The 17,456-nt window shown below is 44.0% G+C and overlaps 1 protein-coding gene across 1 annotated transcript in view; it reads left to right on the top strand.

Moving 5' to 3' along the window:
• The first annotated feature begins 203 nt into the window (after positions 1–203).
• cdin1 (CDAN1 interacting nuclease 1) overlaps positions 204–17,456 on the top strand; it is a 62,721-nt gene continuing 45,468 nt past the window's right edge. Inside the window, exons 1-5 of the mRNA XM_083683858.1 lie at positions 204–264; positions 548–666; positions 11,966–12,011; positions 13,327–13,391; positions 14,182–14,242. Coding sequence (XP_083539984.1) covers positions 566–666; positions 11,966–12,011; positions 13,327–13,391; positions 14,182–14,242 — 273 coding nt within the window. The 5' untranslated portion in view covers positions 204–264; positions 548–565. The remainder of the gene's footprint in view (positions 265–547; positions 667–11,965; positions 12,012–13,326; positions 13,392–14,181; positions 14,243–17,456) is intronic.

Genomic DNA, 17,456 nt, shown 5'->3' with positions numbered 1-17,456 from the left:
GACTGCGCACTTGCAGCGATCTTTTCATCATCTGCTAAGAAAACACAGCCAGCCCCACCGCCTTAGATTATAGTCTTCATTGTACGAAGATCAGTGGCGCATACTTTCCTCATGCTGTTGACCGAGCCAATCACTTACCGTTATACTCAGCTCCAGGCAATTTCGGCCAATGGGTGATGCGCTCATACTTAGGCTCGGGTTGAACTTGCTCGCGGGAAGCATCCAGGAAGTTCGTGAAGACTCGTGAAGATTCGTGCCTTTATGGTAAATATGCATCGATTTACGGTACATTTCAGAGCTATATTATATCGTAGTGACTTGTCACTGTGAGCCATGTTTAATATTACAACAAACAGGTGTCCTGCTATAGGTTAGCGGAGCGACTTGAAGGAGTTTGTTACGGCGAACAAGGTGGCGAGCTAATCAGCTCAGGTTGACAGCTGATGTTTGACAGCTTTGACAGCTGATGCGTCGCCGTTCTGTTCCTCACCTGACAGCGTTATCTCTTACCTGACCTGATCTGTTCTCTTCTTCTCTGTCTGTTTAGATACGCAGCTGATTCACAATGAGACTGTCTCGGGCTGAATATAAAGAGATAGTGAAATGCACTGAACATCTGAGACCTACACGTCAGTGTATGAAGAGATTGAGGGAAAGATTTCCAAAGTAAGTTCTACTTCACTTCACCCGTTCTTCTCATGTGCGAGTTGCTCGCTTCTATCCGGTTTTTGCAGTGTGTCGTTATCATTGATTTTTTGTTGCTGTTTATCTCCATTCATCATATTCTTTTGCAGCTCAACATTGTGTTGCTGTCTGAAGGAAGCCTTTTATGATGATCAATGTCAATTCTTCTATACAGTAGATTCACTCCCCCCCCAACTGCACCTGTCTGTGTTTATTTAATGTGCGACTGACCTGGTTAAGAACTATACACTAATCTCTCTGGTAGCTAAGACTTTACATGAACCTGCCCCCATAGGCCTACCATGTTGGAACGCCATAATTAATAGTGTTTCATAGTGTAATCATGTAAGTGTATTGTATTATATGTAGAACTGAGTTGTTGTTATGACACAAGCAGAATAAATAACGAGCTGTACTCCACACCTTCTACTCAATGACTATGCCATTACTAATGTACTACGTACAGTAACATCATAAACGATTCTTATTAGAGTAATTACAGAGGTATCGGTAAGGGGCAACTTAATGTGCAGTGTGACCATCTCTTTCATGTGCCTTTAGGCGTACTGTATGTGTCTCACATTTAGGCCTACTGTACCGCTTTGTGGTAGTCGAACACTAACATGTAAACCAAAAGTTCTTCACACAAATTGTCTCATGCATTAGGCCTGATTTGATTTATTCACTCATAATGTATACTTTTTTTTTTTTTTTTTTTTTTTTTAAGAATAAAGGTCGCCTAGAACATTGTCAACCTAAATCAGTGGTATATGTTCTGACAATGCTTTCCATGATTGTTTTTATTTCCACCGTCAATCCTACTCTGTCCAGCCTTTTGTAGATAAAACATAATCAATGAACAGCACAGTTGAGTCTCTCTGGCTGGAATTTCATTAACCGTCCATTCCCCTTCGTCCACTGCGCAGCTCCCTTCATGTTCCGAAATCTAAGCGGGGGTTAATGGTTGTGTTTGCGTTTCTCCTTGACACTGAGGGGCCGCTCTTTATTGAATGTTACACATGTAATCCCCCCAAGGCCACCGGGACACCACTGATCCCGCAGAGGTCACGTACAAAGTCGCATGAATTTGGAGCTTCCTACTACCATTGTGCCCTAATCACCGGCAGAAGAAGAAGGTACCGGGTCCCCAAGGGGGAACACGGCCTACCTTGAGCGGCTCTCTTTGTTCTCCGTGTCAGCGTTTTACAGAATATGTGATGTGTAAAGCCCATCTTGCCCCCCCCCCCCCCCCCCACACACACACACAAATACACCCACACACACCCACACATTTATCTACCCATCTGTCCATATTACAATATTACATTGTAAAATTTTTCCGAAATTGTCGTGTTTTTTTGGGGCTACATGGTGTTTTTCTTGTTCTCAAACCGAACCCCGAACCAACATTTAGTATCCTTCCAAGGACCTTTTTTGAGGTGATAATTAAAAGAAAACATTTCAACGTTTTCTTTCCAATCATTCTGTATGGCCGGTCCTTCCCAGCGGTGCTGGCTCTTTTGTTTAGTCTTGCAGTTATTGTTATTATTTCTTTCGGCGTAACCGATCTCGGGGAGGCCCCTCTGCTCTTTTAAAAACCCTGAGTCTCGTCACTCTGTCCTGACAGACAGACAGGCACGGCAGCAGTGTTTTCACAGCCTGCGAAATTATTCTGCTTGTCCAATCAGCTGAGCCGGGCTCTGGAGGGTTAGTGATTGGACTGGCAGGAAATCAGGCTCTTAAGACATAACATATCGACTAGGCCATCCATCATCTCTTAGCATGCGCTCAGGCACGGCAGTCAACCCCCCCCCCCCCCCCTCCCCTTAGACTGTGTGGGAGCCCTGCCACTGCGTAAATACTGGCCAGGCTGGGGAGGGAGGGAGGGGGGCGGGCAGGCAAGGGGGGATGGAGGGGGGCAGTCATGGCAGGGGGGGCTAGACAGGCCCTGGACGGGGGGAGGGGAGGGGGGGGGGGCAGAGGGACAGGTACCACTCTAATGTCAAGCCATTATCACAATACCGGGTGAGGCAATCCAGGTAATGATACAGTAACTAGCCTATGATTAATGGTTTCATGTGCAAGTTCACAACATTAGTTTTTTCCGTATAATGTTGGATCCTAACATCGTTCTGTGTACATGCCATCAAGATTAGGCATTAGATTCACCCTACTGCATATAATCAGGCAGACAGGCTGTGCAGACTCATGTTGACTGATTTCTCTTCGTAAGAGATGGAACGATTAATGAGTCCTATATTTATATTATGTGGGGGATATCTTCCTTTATTGGGGAGTTACTGTTATGCCACCAAATTGTTTTTATTTTATTGTATTATTTTTGGGGTGGGCATATCAAAAAAAAAAAGTTACTGGGTGTTCATTTTGATGTCCAGATTATGTTAAACAGTTATACCCTATGATTCCAATATCTTTGGACAAGGCAAGACAAGGGATTGTATTAAGAAGGCCTATAGGCTTTCTTTAAAGCAGTGTTTGAGCACAAATGCATTTTGTAGTCATTGCTTTTGATCGGGAAGGACTCGATGGGAGGAGGATCAAAATCCCGGATGATAATGATTGTGATAGGCCATTTCAAGGTAATTTTCATAGGGTGTCTGTCAGTCTTTCTGCTGGGATTTGAGTATGGCTAGAGGGAGGAGAGAGGGAGGGATAGAGAGAGAGAGAGAGAGAGAGAGGGATGCACAGTCCCTCATCTGTATCGCCTGCATAACACAGATGTTGGGAGTCATCTGTCAGCCTGGCCTCTCCTGCCGGGCCCGGGCTGTTCTGAGGGGAAAACAATTGGACACGGTGCTGTCACTTTTTACCCCTGCTCACAATGGAGGGACATGCAAATCTCCCCCCCTCACCCCTTCTGTCTCCCCCCCCCACCCCCTCCAGCCCGGCTGGGGTATCCTGCCTAGTGTCTGTGCACCCCGGCTACAATGAGAGCCAGTGCGGGGGCTGTAGGGCAGGAGGGGGGGGGGGGGGCTCAATGGCGGGAATGTGACATCAGTCCCGTCAGGCCTTTCTCTCGCCACGTATTAGAATTGGAAATGATGGGGCTGCTCAGGCAGGCCTCGCCTGGCTTCCCTCGGTTCAGACGGGGGACCCCCGGTCCCTCAGCCACTCTTTGTCCCCAGAGAGAGAGGGAGAGGGAGAGAGGGAGAGGGAGGGAGAGAGACTCCTCTGGTCCCTCTGTGCTACCTTATGAATGAATTTGGATGTAATGATTACTCCCCTCTTTAAAACACCATTGAGCTCATCCTGCATATGGCTCTCTCTAGTCTCAGAGAAGGGTGTGTGTGTTGGGGGGGTGGATGAGTGTGTGGTTGGGGGTAAAATGGGGCAGATGCTTATGTTTTGGAATACGTTTAAAAGGACACACACACACACACACACACACACCGAACTCCCTGGCGTAGAGTCCCTGAACGTTTTCGAATCGGGCCCTAATGTGCCGTTTTCATCAGCAGTGAGGCGGGCCGCAATATGGTGCCGGTGGCTCGCAGGGGGAATATGAATGTTGATTAAGCATGCGTTCAGCCTTTTGAAATTCTGAAGAAGTGTCAGAATAATGGATGTTGAGCAAATGTCAAGCATTTGTTAATTTCTCTGTTATTTGGGGTTTATCTAGCGTGATCTGGGGAGGATAGCGCAGGCTAGCATTGTTATGGCATGTGCCATTGATATGGTGATTTCTTGGCTGCAGACACTTTGTTTTTGATGGTAATATTCAGGCTGAGGGAGGAAGCAGAGGGACTTGCTCATTGATTATTTATTGTGGTTATGCTGTTTATCTTTCTATTACACGCCAGTTAATCCAAAGGATTTGGTTTTATTTGTTAACTCACCCCTGTGTTTGTCCTCACACTGATTTGAATGACTTTACCCTCGCACAAAGAAGGATGGAAATTCCACCCGTTTTTGGGGGGTGAAGTTGGCGAAACTGAAGTTGTCCTCAGCGTTGCCATATTCTCTAACCTGTTTTTCCCTTTTGTTTTTATTTTGCCGAAGAAAGTCCATCTTTGCCTCACACTCTTGACTGATGTTATTGAGGACAACACTGGGAGGTTCATGTTCACTGAAAGCTTGGCAGTTGCTTAACCTTAGAGGAACTTCTGGTGGCCAGATGACCGATCTAATTAAATGACTGCGTATCTTGGAGTTTTGCTCAAACATATTTACTGTTGCAGTAGAAAACAAAATACATTCCTTCTTAAAAGTCTTGATTGCTCAAACATTTGGCCCAATGTTTCCTCTCCCTTGTACTACAAAATATATGGACCTAATTCAGATGTCATGGTAATTTCCCTCATTTTCCTGGAATAGTCTTTTTTTTTTCATTGTTCCCCCAAGAATGTGTGCCACAGCCATTTTAGCATGGGTGTCTTTAGGCTGGATGTGTCGATGACATTAGCCAGACTCAGCGATTGATCTGGCTCGGAGGCTGCCAGCTCTGAGGGCCTCTCCCAGCAGCCTCCCGCAGCAGCCTCCCCCAGCAGCCTCCCCCAGCAGCCTCCCCCAACAGCCTCCCCCAGCACCCTCCCCTGGCCTGAATGACCACACGCCTCTGGCTCACAGCTCTGACCAAAACACAAGCTGGCAGCTGAGGCTTGTGGGTAACCCCCCCACCCCCACCCCCCCACCCCCCCACCCCCAACCCCAGCCAACGGAGAGTTGTGTCTCTGCAGGCCGGGGATGCGGAGGACTAATTACTGAACTGGACGGGTTTATGCGGTAAGAAGAATGGAGGAGGGAGGAAGAGAGAGAGAGAGAAGGAGGAAGGAGGAGAGAAGGAGTGAGTCTATGCTGAGTTTACAACTTCATGTCAGGTTGAGGAGCTCATGAATAATTGATGTGATCAATTACTTGATTAGGAAGCACAGGAATAATATGCTTCCTCCTCATAGTGTAGGGATATCCTGCTCTGGCCCGAGCAAGCTGGGAGATTGTAAAGCATCGGCTCATTGGGCTAAAAAACACTGAGCTAAGCTGCTGCCAATTGCCCGAGTGCGTTGTCAATGGTTGCAAAGGACACGGCGCAATTTCCAGCACTGTATTAATTGCGTAATGTAGGTCGTTCAATCAAACATTAGCAGGGGGAAAAATTAATGAATTTGTAAAGTGGGCTATGCTGAAGTTTTTCAACAAACTTTTGAAATGAAAACATGGCATTGCAAAATTCCTGCCATAAACAATAAACAGCAGGACACACACACACACACACACACACACACACACACACACACACACAGGCAAATGGGAGAAAATATGTACCACAGCGTACAGTACAGCTGGGCAGCTATGTTGGAGACTGTAGCCCCAGGTTCTGTTTGCATACTGGGATCAATTGCAAAAAGAAGAATGGGACAAATTGCCCAGAATGGTACAAGTGGCGTAGCCGCGCTTGAGGGAGTAGGCAGTTGGTCAGCGTAATGGCTTTTCCTGCCAGACCAGAGGACGCTGGACCGCATGATGGATAACGGACGCCTCATTCTAAATTTTCCAAGACAGTTTGCAGAGACGGCAATGACCATAATTATGAAATAACAATAGTAGCCCAACGCCAGGGCTGTAATATCAGTAACATGTTTTGTCAGCAATAGCGTTTTTTAAGGGCCGCTACCTTTCACTACTGATCATAATTAGGGGTGTGATCGTGTTCCCCCACTGTCCTGACCACAGTTACGTAAAGATCTAACATCCCTGACACGTCTGAAGACACGGATGTTAAAGATTATAATAAAGAAAAAATTCTATTTCAGGACAGCTGTAGGCAGTGAGATGCCCTGTGGTGCCTCTGTTAAAGCCATCTCTGTCCACACTCCCCTGCAGAGGGCTAGGCTGTGAGAGAGAGAGAGAGAGAGATCCCATCTGTAGTCTGAAGAACTCGGTGCTGATGGGAGTTGTGGTTTCGAGGGATTCCGAATCCCTCCGCATTGAGGGAGTATTTGATTTGCTCTGACAATGAAATCTTTGACTTATTTGTAGTTTAGTTCTAGAGTTCAATGTGGGCTGCTCTGGTCACCTATGTTAATGATAGGATGGTAATAGAACCACGGGAGATTGAAGGACACAGCCTTGTTGCTGCTCAACAAAGGGATGTTGAAAGAGTAATTAGCAGTGACATATAGGCCTAACCACATTGATGATAACTTAACCGATTTCGCATGATAAAACTAACACGTTTCTGTCAACATTAATCTCTACGGCAGTTCGCTTTTATGATTTCTAACTTGCACATTTACATCTTAGATAGGCAGTCGTAATGAAGAAAAACAACTTTGATGGTAAACATTTTGCTCATTAAACAAGTATTTGTTTGTAGCGGCATGACTTTTAGATGTGTGTTTGTTTCTATGTGCTTTGTCAGAATGTATCACAGTTATACATTAAGGACCGAAGATGTGTTTTTTTTTTTTTTCTTTATTTTGTCTCACTGATCACGGTAGACTTTGCGGAGAAACAGATGTTAGCCCTCTCCTATCAGCATGTGTAATTAGAGACATTTGCATATGCAGAGTATTTAACCAAAACACATCCAGCTATTTTTTTTTGTTTTTTCAGTGTAAAAATAATCTTTAAAAGGAAAGATAATCAGTTTGAACGCATCAAAATGCGTAATAGTAGCTAGTCGCTTTGATCTCTTTCCGCAAAATCAAAATGCTATCGGCGAAACGTTTCTAACCGTTCCACTCTGGCCCACTGAGGAAACTGAGGAGAAGTCCTAACCTCAACACATACTAGAAATGACGCATTGTACAATATCTTAATCTGACCTGGATTAACTACCAACCATTAAAATGGTGACACTCATACTCATACTTCCCTCTTCTGCCCCCCCACCAACGCCCCCCCCCCCTCGCCAAAAAAAAAGAAAAACGTCCTCAAAGTCATTAGTAAAAAATCTGCCATGCCTCAGTTAGTTTCATGCCCCGAAGAGTGACGACACGCACCACTCTCTACATACTGAGCCTCCAAATGCTGCTAAATACTGTGGCAGCATATGATACCCCTGCCATTAGCCAGGTGGCTTTCATTAGGCAAATTACTGCTATCGTTTATAATTAATTATTTGTAAATAGGAAGATTCCGAAAATAATTGATAGCTTGTAGATATCCCCTCAATTAATTAGCTAGCGAGGCAATCCAGGCTAATCTTTCTACCGGTGGTCCTTTTTGTTTTTATTTTTTTATTTGTATTTGTATTTTTTTTTACATTTTCTTTATTGTTTAGGATAAACCTGCTTGCTTAGTCAGTGTGGATGTTATGACAATGCATTTCTATAAACCTGTGTCATTCCAGAGGCAGATTCTGAAATAAGAAGTTTTTTTTTTAACTTTTCACAATTAAACAAAGACAAATGAATGGAAAAAGAAATAAAGGAATGTTTTATCTTCAAAGGCGGTGGAGGGATGGTCCTACCCTCCAACGCTGTCAACATATGAGACCGTGGGAGACGACAACTGTACTGTTTACAATTCAATATACCCCACAATGTCTTCCACTGTGTAATGTGTTCAACACATGGTACTGCACATATCATCTCCAGGAGTGAATTATAGCCGTGAACAGACAGTCATACCAGAACAGTAACAAAGTGAAGGCCCTAATTGTTTTAATCTAATCTGGTGCCTGACTATTTTGGGGCCCATGCATATTAATGCTCTGTCGTAGGTTGTAGGGAAGGGTAATTACGTTGAGAGTGAATGATTCCCAAACCACTCTAATGTTTCCTAACCTTCTGTCTCTCCGTGTTCAAAATTAGAGGCCAGAGGGAAGGATTGAAATGATGTTTTTTTTTTTCCTTTTTTTTTTTTTTTTTTTTTGTTGAGAGGTCATTGTGTTTGTTGCAGTGTTTTTGAACCTTTGCAACTCGTTAATGAAATGTTTGCCCTAATGACTTAAGTTACAGTCCAATGCAGATTAATTAAATTGTTAAGATATAGGAATACGATCGTAATATAGTCATAAGAAGTAATAATACAGTAATGATGCAAAATGTGATGCACGTTATTTTTTAGGACATTATTCATGCTTTATTAAATGATACTCTCACCACTCACCATACCGTTAGATGACAGGCTTTATGACAAATATGTCTGAATAATATTAATCTAACTGTGTTTTAGCATGCTGCATCAGGATATCACAGCCCACTGTGTGTGTGTGTGTGTGTGTGTGTGTGTGTGTGTGTGTGGGGAGGGGGGGGGGATTGCATTCACTCCAGAGGCTCATCATGATGTGATCAACTAAAAGACAGCCAATGATGAGTCCCACCTCTAGTTACTTAGCTAGGCGTGAAGTAACACTTGCGTTATCTGTCTGAGTATTTACAGATGATGCAATCAGGGGTGGGGTCATCCTAGGGACTGGACATTGTTATTGACCCAAGCTCTCGCATGGGAAAGAATTCATTTGATCTTCCGATAAGCTCAGAAGAAAGATGGTGACAATGAAACAGCTCAGCCCTCCTTGTCGTCCCTTGGTAATCCCTTTTACGTTTGCTTTTGTTGATTTGTTTAGTAAATAGGCTGCTTGCTGATGATGCATGAAGTATGACGTGGTAATATAGCTTGTAAAACATCAACCTCGTTACCGCTATCTCAGCCCCACAGCTCTTATCTGAAATGGGATTGTTCCAGTTAGCCTGCGTTCGGATACGCCGAATGGGTTTACGCTACTGTACTTAGACGTTTGAATCATAATCGTTTGGCTGAGCACTCACAAGTGGAATGACATCAGGTGGAAGTTGGGTATTGTCGGAGAATAGCTCCGGTATCGGAGTATTTTTATGTCAATTTGTGCGTTATCGCTGAGTCCGAAGAGCCCCAAAATCCATCTATTGTGAAGCAGAGAGGTGAATGAATGTGTTGGGGTGTTGTAATGCTTCTGTTCAGAAGGCCGGGAGATCAGACCTCTATTGTAAGACTCTGCGCGTGGCTCCATATTTTAGCATGAATTGAGCGTACTGCACCCGTGAGAGCACATGTTGAATATACATTAATGTAAAGCCTGCAATAACTTACTATTAATGTCTTTTCAATGGAAAAGGCGACGTTATACAATATTGCCTTGGTGTAAAACCTTGACAGACTCTATAAAACCAAGACAACCCTTGGTTTGGCTCCAGTTATCGAGCGCCCTCATATCTCCACTTGTCTCCATAATTTGCCCTCGATGTCTATCTTCTCTAACACCGAACAAAACGTTTTTATTCTTACGGTTTTGATGTTTTCACTGGATTTCAAGGTGGGGGGAAAAGGGAATAGAGACAGAAGCGAAAAAAGAAAAACAAGAAAGCCCCTGGCTCCCAAAATTCTTACCATGCTGTTTGAAACAGATATGTTTTCACAGATATTAAGAGCAGTTTGTGTCCCTTTTAAACTTAACAGGGTAAAGATTTAGCAATTAGGCAGTAATCACGCTCATTATACAGAGTAATCCATTTAAAACCTAGCAGATGTCTGTTTCAGCAGGGGTAGGTGGTGGGGCCCGCTCCGAGAAGACTGCTGAGATGTTGTTGAAATGCTCAGGTGCAATGTTGAAGTGGGGAAGAGTTTTTTTAGTTTTTTTTCTCCCCTAAGTGTCCACATGTTGACAGTTGACCGTTTAATGGTCCACTTAATTGCAGTGGCCCCTTGGCCTCGACGTATCATTTAGAAATTAACGCTGTGGCGGCCATTTTTTCCCGGAGAGTCTTTATTTTATTTTCCTCAGCTTTAGACATATCATCCTCGTTGTTGCTGTTGTTTTGTCTTTGACATGACAGGGGAGGACACTGGAGACTAGCATTGTTCAGCATTAGTTGTTCCGCAGCCAGAATTGTAAAACTGTTTACAACTGACATCTGGAGAACTTAACATTGAGGCTTTTGTGGGGTTTAGTCATTATAAACCGCTAAACTATTCCAGTGTTTTGAGTGCTTTTATTAAGATATAATATAGGCCCGGACAAAAATCAATGCCTGAGATTCCTTTGGCTTTGTTTACATGTCACATGGTCATTTCATGGTCTGCTGTGATTGATGGGTAAGGCCTATATGGACTCAATATTTCAATGCCAATAGGAAGCTAGGGCTTCTAGTCAGTATTTACATACCATTCTCAGGTGACTTGTAAAGAAAAGTCCATTAAATTTAACAATCAAATGTACTGAGAGCAGTATATGGAGACACAAAACCACTGGAGACCATTGCAGCTGTAGCTGTCTTGTGTGTGTAGTTTGTGTGTGTGTGTTTGCAGCGTGTGTGTCTTGATGTGTTTGGGAGGATGTTTGTACCATCCAATTAGAAACAAATCTGTCACTGCTTTAAATATTTTGCGATTCAAAGGGAGTTTCATGGGGTAGGGAGGAGAGGGGCATCGGAGGGACTGTGAATCCCTGTCGGAGCGCTGCCTGTTTTTCAGGTTTCCCCATTGCCAGGTGTTTGACATTGACTGGAGCTGGAGATGAATGTAGCTTATGGCAACCCATGGAATTGACCGGCTCCTGGGAGTCCCAGCTTCCTGCAGCGAAAGTTTCCATTTTCAAAGCCCATCAGTTGCAGTGGGAATGTTCCAGAATGTCCCATATGCCAGCATTGACAGTGAGACAGGCAAACTTTCTCCTACCCCCCGAACACCCCCCACTATCTTCCTCCACACACACACACACACACACACACACACCACACACGCACACACACGCCCCCCCCCCCCCTTAGGAATGAGACAAAGAATGCCCCCTCATTGCTAACAAACTGTATTTCAATATGTAGCCACTGAGCACTGCTTTCCCTACCGCTAATGGAATTGAACCCCATCAATTATTAACATGAATTTGCTTTGTTTCTCCCTCATGTTTTTCCCTTTCAGCTCGGTTACGAGGTAGCAACACTGCTTGTGCGGTTTACTACACCAGCGAGGGATGCTCTCAAAATAACAACAACGACAACAATGGACTAGTCTACTGTGTCAGTGTTCGGCGCGCGCACGGGGGGGGCGGGTGTTTGAAGAAGATGGCGTGCAAAAATAAAAAAAAATCCCCAGCGATATATGTCTCTCGTTTCATACCACACACGCCAATCTATCCCCCCCCCCCCCCGCCTAGCCGGACCGTCACAGCAGCAATCCTTTGTCCGAGGTGTTCATCTGGAATAACTTTGCCACACTTGTTTTCATGTTCTTTTAGATTACAGGGCAGGCGGCCCCGGCTTTGAAGCTCCCCCTCTCCCTTTTGTCTCTGTGCAATGCACTCTGGTAATTAACTTTGTCCTTCTTTTATTTGTTCCAGTCACTCGCAGTCCACTCTTCTGAGCATCTTCTCCCTGGAGTACCAGGTTAGAAGTTTTCTTCCTTTGTGAGCCCTGACAGATGCCTAATTGAATGATGAATGTCCCTTTATTTCTTTGTAATTGAACTGCCAGCTCTCTGATTGGCTCGGAGGATACCCCCCCCCACCCACACACACACACACACACACACACACACACCTCCCTCCCTCCCTCTCCCCCCCTCCTCCCTCTCTCCTCTCTTCTTTCACGTCGAGAGGGCCCTTCCCTTCGAGTCTCGGTGGATGTCTGCCAAAGTCTGGCCATCCATCTGTCTAATAACATCTAGCCCCTGCTTATTTGGTGGACCTGTAATAAATTATGCTAAACCATTATTATTCTGACAATAATAATTTCCCCGCGTAGTGCGGCTGCGTGTGCTAAATGTTTGCTGACTCGCACTGTCACTGCCGCTTTCCACGGCTGACAGCGGATGATGATTAATGGCCACTGCCGCCAGTGGCAGAAGGCAGCACAGGCACAAAATGGAGTCATTTATCATCCCTGTGACAGGTGTCACTCACGCCTCGCGTCTCGGGGGAATTACATTTTTTTGTGTAGTTTTTAAATAAGTTGTTTTTTAACCAATGCTCTTTCTCTATGGCTATCCCCTCGGTTATGAGATGTGCAATTGAATTGCATGGAAATAGGCTACGTTGCGCGTACGGTGTTTTTTTCGGTGCGGGCGGAATAGGGTCGCTGTTTGAGCGAAGGGGGAAATGAATACAAGGTTTGAGGAGGGGGATGAACAAGGTTGCCTTGACTCGATGCGGTGCCGTGACCCTGGGCAAACTTATTGAGATTCAATTACTATGACCCCTCTCTCACGCCTGTTCATATACAATAGATAGAGCACCCAAGGCTGAGCGACTCTCCGCATCTCATTCAGGGGAAAGAGAAGCTTTATGTTTTCGTCTTTGTCGTGGTTTATAGTCATACGGGGCTTTATAAAACATATGAATATCGGCTGAAGCATGTGTATCATTTCTGTATTGTTATGACCATGAACAGGGTTCATCGCCAGGATTTAGAAACAAGGTGGCGCTGGATTGCGTTGTATTAAAACCGACTTTTATTTATTCATGTCAAGAAGCTTGCTTGAAGCGCTGAAATAACTGGGGGAACATAATAACACTTTCACTTTCTCTTAGACTTACTGTATCATGACTAAAGATCAGTTGAATTTGCTGTGAAAAGTTTCGATAGCGCCATGTCGACGAGATGGCACGGCGCTCCTCTGGCATTCTTTGGGGAGAAACCCTGATGAATTGAAATTAAAACAACGGAATCATTTGAAGTAACAGACTTTTGCTTTTTGTTGTAGAAAAGAACCAAAAGAACGATCTCAAGGCATCATGCTGTGGACGCCATCGAGAGCTATTACAAAAGGTACGGCTCTGCCATCTCTCTCTCTGTGTGTGTGTGTGTGTGTGAGGAAGGGAATCGGTCATGTCGTGCGATAGGAAGTGGCCAGGGCTGAGAGTAGGTGGGCCTCCATGACAGATATAATCTCCTCCAAACAAATCACCACCTTCAGGATTCCTTCCAGACCTCCATGTGCACCTGCTAAGCCTGCCCAATCACACAGCTTTGCTTTTCCTCCTCTAATGAACCCCAAAAAAACAGCAAGAAACTAAACAGCAGTTGGACATTTGCCTTACACAGGCTTATGATGGCCTGATTATCCCTAATTCACTTTGAACGGATAAATAAGGGAAAAAAAAGAAAAGAAAAACTGGCTATGGGGAACAGAAAGCTTCTTTGCATATCACAATTAGCCTTTATCTGGCTTATTAAGCCATTGTTCTGTGGAAATGAGGCTGGATAATGCCCTAATCCACTTATATAACAGCAACCCTGAGAGATGATCTGGGGAAGATCTGAGGCAGCTTTGGTGGTTCCAGTTGGCGAGGGAAAAAAGGCTTTTTGGGCGCGGAGGTTAGCTCACTAACTATCATGCTTGTCTGGCTTAAAGGAAATCTGAAGCTTCTAAGCACTGCCGTTTTAACCACACCAAGCCTGCCATATGCCACTGAGGGCAAAGTCATCGGGGACGTTAACATGTCTTGGCTGGCCTGGCCTCGTCTCCTCTCCCCTTCTGTCTGCTTTTGTGGCTAGTTTTTTTTTTTTTTTTTTTTTTTTTTTTAAATCTCTGTTGTTGTTCTTTGTTATGTTGAAGGTACCTGAGCGAAGCCAAGACACGTCCTTCCACCCCTGTCCTGTTGGAGTTGGCCAATGAGGTAATGGCGTTTAACTCTTTCTTTCTCTTTCTCTTTCTTCATCCCTTTCCTCCCATCACACTTTGTACGACTATTTATTTTCCATTTGAGGTGGCCAAGCAAGTCTGTAGCAAATTTCGGTACAAACATAATTATACCTTGAATACCCCTGCGTTTCAAAGACTTGTTTGGCGTTGAAGATTTTCTCCCCCCTGTCTGTTAGTAATTATGAAAATTGGACAAATGGTCCGGTCTATTAACCAATTATTTAATGTAATTAGTCCTTATTCCCTTTAAGCAGATGTGAAAATAATTTCAATGTTTTATTATGTCATTTTTGTAATTTCAAACCTGACACAGTTGCTTCAAACTGCTGACAGGTGAAGCAGGTCAACGGTCAACTCCTCAGTTTATCACTATTAGCAAGATCAATGGCTCAGTCACAAAAAACGTAAGATGCGCTCTACGCATATACTATATTATTTATTAATTCACATTATATGTATTGTTAATCGCAAATGTACCTAAAAAAAAAATAAAAAAAAATACCTGTCACGTTGAAAGTGAGGCTGTAGATTGTGTTCTACGACCAGTGAAGGCTATGAGAAATTGATTTAGAGAGTGTGTGTGTGTGTGAGTGTGGGTGTGGGCGAGTGTGGGTGTTTTATATTAAAAATGGCTCGATGCGGTGGGCATTAAGTGTTACCCTCGGCCAAGCTGCTACATATCACATTAATAAGAATGAATGTGCTCCCTCCCTCTCTCCACTAGCCACTGTCTCCTGTGCATTGCAACTCGTCAGCAAATAAACAATTAACATTGGGTTCCTCTCAAGGTGTAATGGGTAGTGAAAAGGGGCAGGGCCATAAGATGCCACACATCAGAGGTAGAAACTCTCACACCCTCCATTTTCTCCCTTCCACAGAACCAGTGGAGCGAGGGAATCATTTAAACACAAAGCATCAAATTAGATGTTTGCTCAGATAATAGTAAAGATGAGCTTTTAATATCCCTTCTGACGATGATGCTCTCCGTTCTCATGGCTCGATTTAGCTATAGGGCGTCTCATGTAATGTAAACATGAAATGTAGCTGCCATTATCATCGCCGGAATCTACATTAAAGCTGTTTGTTACTGTACTGTACCTTAACAATATTTAGAGAGTTAGAGATTATATTAAAAAACAGGGGAACGTAAACATAGTTGGGGTTATTTTGGCCACTCAAATACATTGTGTTTCTACTGTCACAGTTTTTGCACCTCTTGAAAAGGTTCATGCATTTCCTCTTAAAGCATTTGAACAGCAATCCCATATTTTTTCACTCTCTTTTTTCTAAAATCTAAAATCGGAATAGTTCTCATGCATCAATGGCACCTCAAAGCTAACTGTCATTATTCATTCTCCATTTAATTGACATATGATTTTTTTTTTTCTTTTCTTTTTTTTTTTTTTCTCCAAAGGATTAAACTGAGCTTCGAGATAACTGTCTATGAACCATTTAACTGTCATTTTAATACGCTACTTAACATTTAAACCAAGCACTCATGGTCTTCCAGACAGCTAATTGATGTAGTCTCAGTCCTTTATGAGACAATATATCTCCAACTGGGAAAAAGGATTAACATTGATGAGAACGAGTCCCTGAGTTCCCTCTCTGGAATCCTCTACTATGCATATAGGTTTTACTTCAACGTTTTATTTTTGTACCTTTTTATGATGTCTCTTGCGGAGGTCAGTGAAACACATATGCTTTGGGCCAAAGGCATTTAGACTGTCTGTGGTCACCCCTTTAGCTCAGGAGGCTAATGAAACCAAAGACTTGGAGAGTTTTGGTCTCACAACGGTAATTATTTTCAGGAGGCATTCAAGGGCCTGTGAATCTTAGTCACATGTTAAACTCATGAAGTGCTGTGATCTGATTTGAGAAGAGAGATGGACCCATGATTAATATGAAAATTAGGGAGATGCAAGTACCTGAACTAATCAGGTGGTCCTTATTCAGGCTGGGCCAGCGTCGATAATGTCGCCATTTTTCATGTGTCAGCTCTGATGTGGGTTACTGGGAATGCAGTGCTCTCTCATTATCCAGGGGTTTTTAAATCTGAATGGAAGAGATGGAATGAGTCTAGGGAGAGAGGGAGGGGGGAGGGAGGGGTAGAGAGAGAGAGGGAGGGAGAAAGAAAGAAAGAAAGGAATAAGGAGAGAGAAAGAGAGAGAGAGAGAGACCTGCAGGCCGTACAGAAGAGGATGCTCTTTAAGAGAGAACCCGGCTAATGAAGATGAAAACTGTCTCTTCACCCCCTGTAATAATTATAGACATGTTTGGTCTTTTCGTTAGCTGCCTTCTGTATGCAGAATTATGGAGATGTTAACAAATACTACCGCTGGTAAAATAACTCTCTGTGCAGAGTGCTATCTGCTTCCAGCGCAGCCAGGAAGCTTCACAGAGGAGATGCAACAGTACAATCTCACGACAAGCTGAGGGCAAATTCACTTTCGGACCCCAATTATGCTAACAAGAGAAATATGTTCCCCGGCTGCAAAAACACTCCGTTTCATAATGAAGCAGCTGAGAATGGAGCACATTCGAGTTCTGCAGGGGCAGTTTCTCCGTATTGTAGATGGCATTGGGGTTTTAATGGCTACTATAATTTCTAGGCCCTAATTTAATGCGTTTCCCTATTAACATACTGAGTCACATTGTATTAAGACCAAAAGTCCAAATGCATGCGTGTTTTTAAATGGTTTCTCTTACATTGTGTACATTTAGAGAACTACTGGAGCGACAACAACTCTTTACCATAGTATTGAGTGCTGTGTTTTTTTTTATTCTCCATCAGAGATGATCAGAAGGTTTACCTATTTTTACCTGTGTCTTGCCACTACCAGAATCCTATGCTGTAGAACAGCGTGAGTTGAATGGGGGCACTCAGGGGGTGGGGTTAACAGGTACCATAGTGCAGCTTGTACTCGGGGGGGGGGGGGGGGGGGGTCAGATTCACACGGCAAGGCAATCAGACTCCAAATCAGTCATTAGCGTTCCTCTACCTGTCAGAGATTCTCTTTGATCTCCATCTCAGCCCTGGCACTTCTCAAGGTGCCTCTCCTTCAAAGCCCGGCTTCAGCCATGGGTCCTCTACTCCTCCACTCCTCCTTCTCCTGTGATATTGGGCATTGTAGTTCTTCCAGTCCCTCTGGTGCGTCCTACCCTGTGTTTTTTCGCCTTCGTAATCT

Source organism: Argentina silus (assembly GCF_951799395.1).
Source record: "Argentina silus genome assembly, chromosome: 13".
Taxonomy (NCBI): domain Eukaryota; kingdom Metazoa; phylum Chordata; class Actinopteri; order Argentiniformes; family Argentinidae; genus Argentina; species Argentina silus.
The sequence above is the reverse complement of the archived record's forward strand: the minus strand, read 5'-3'. Positions and strand labels throughout refer to the sequence as shown.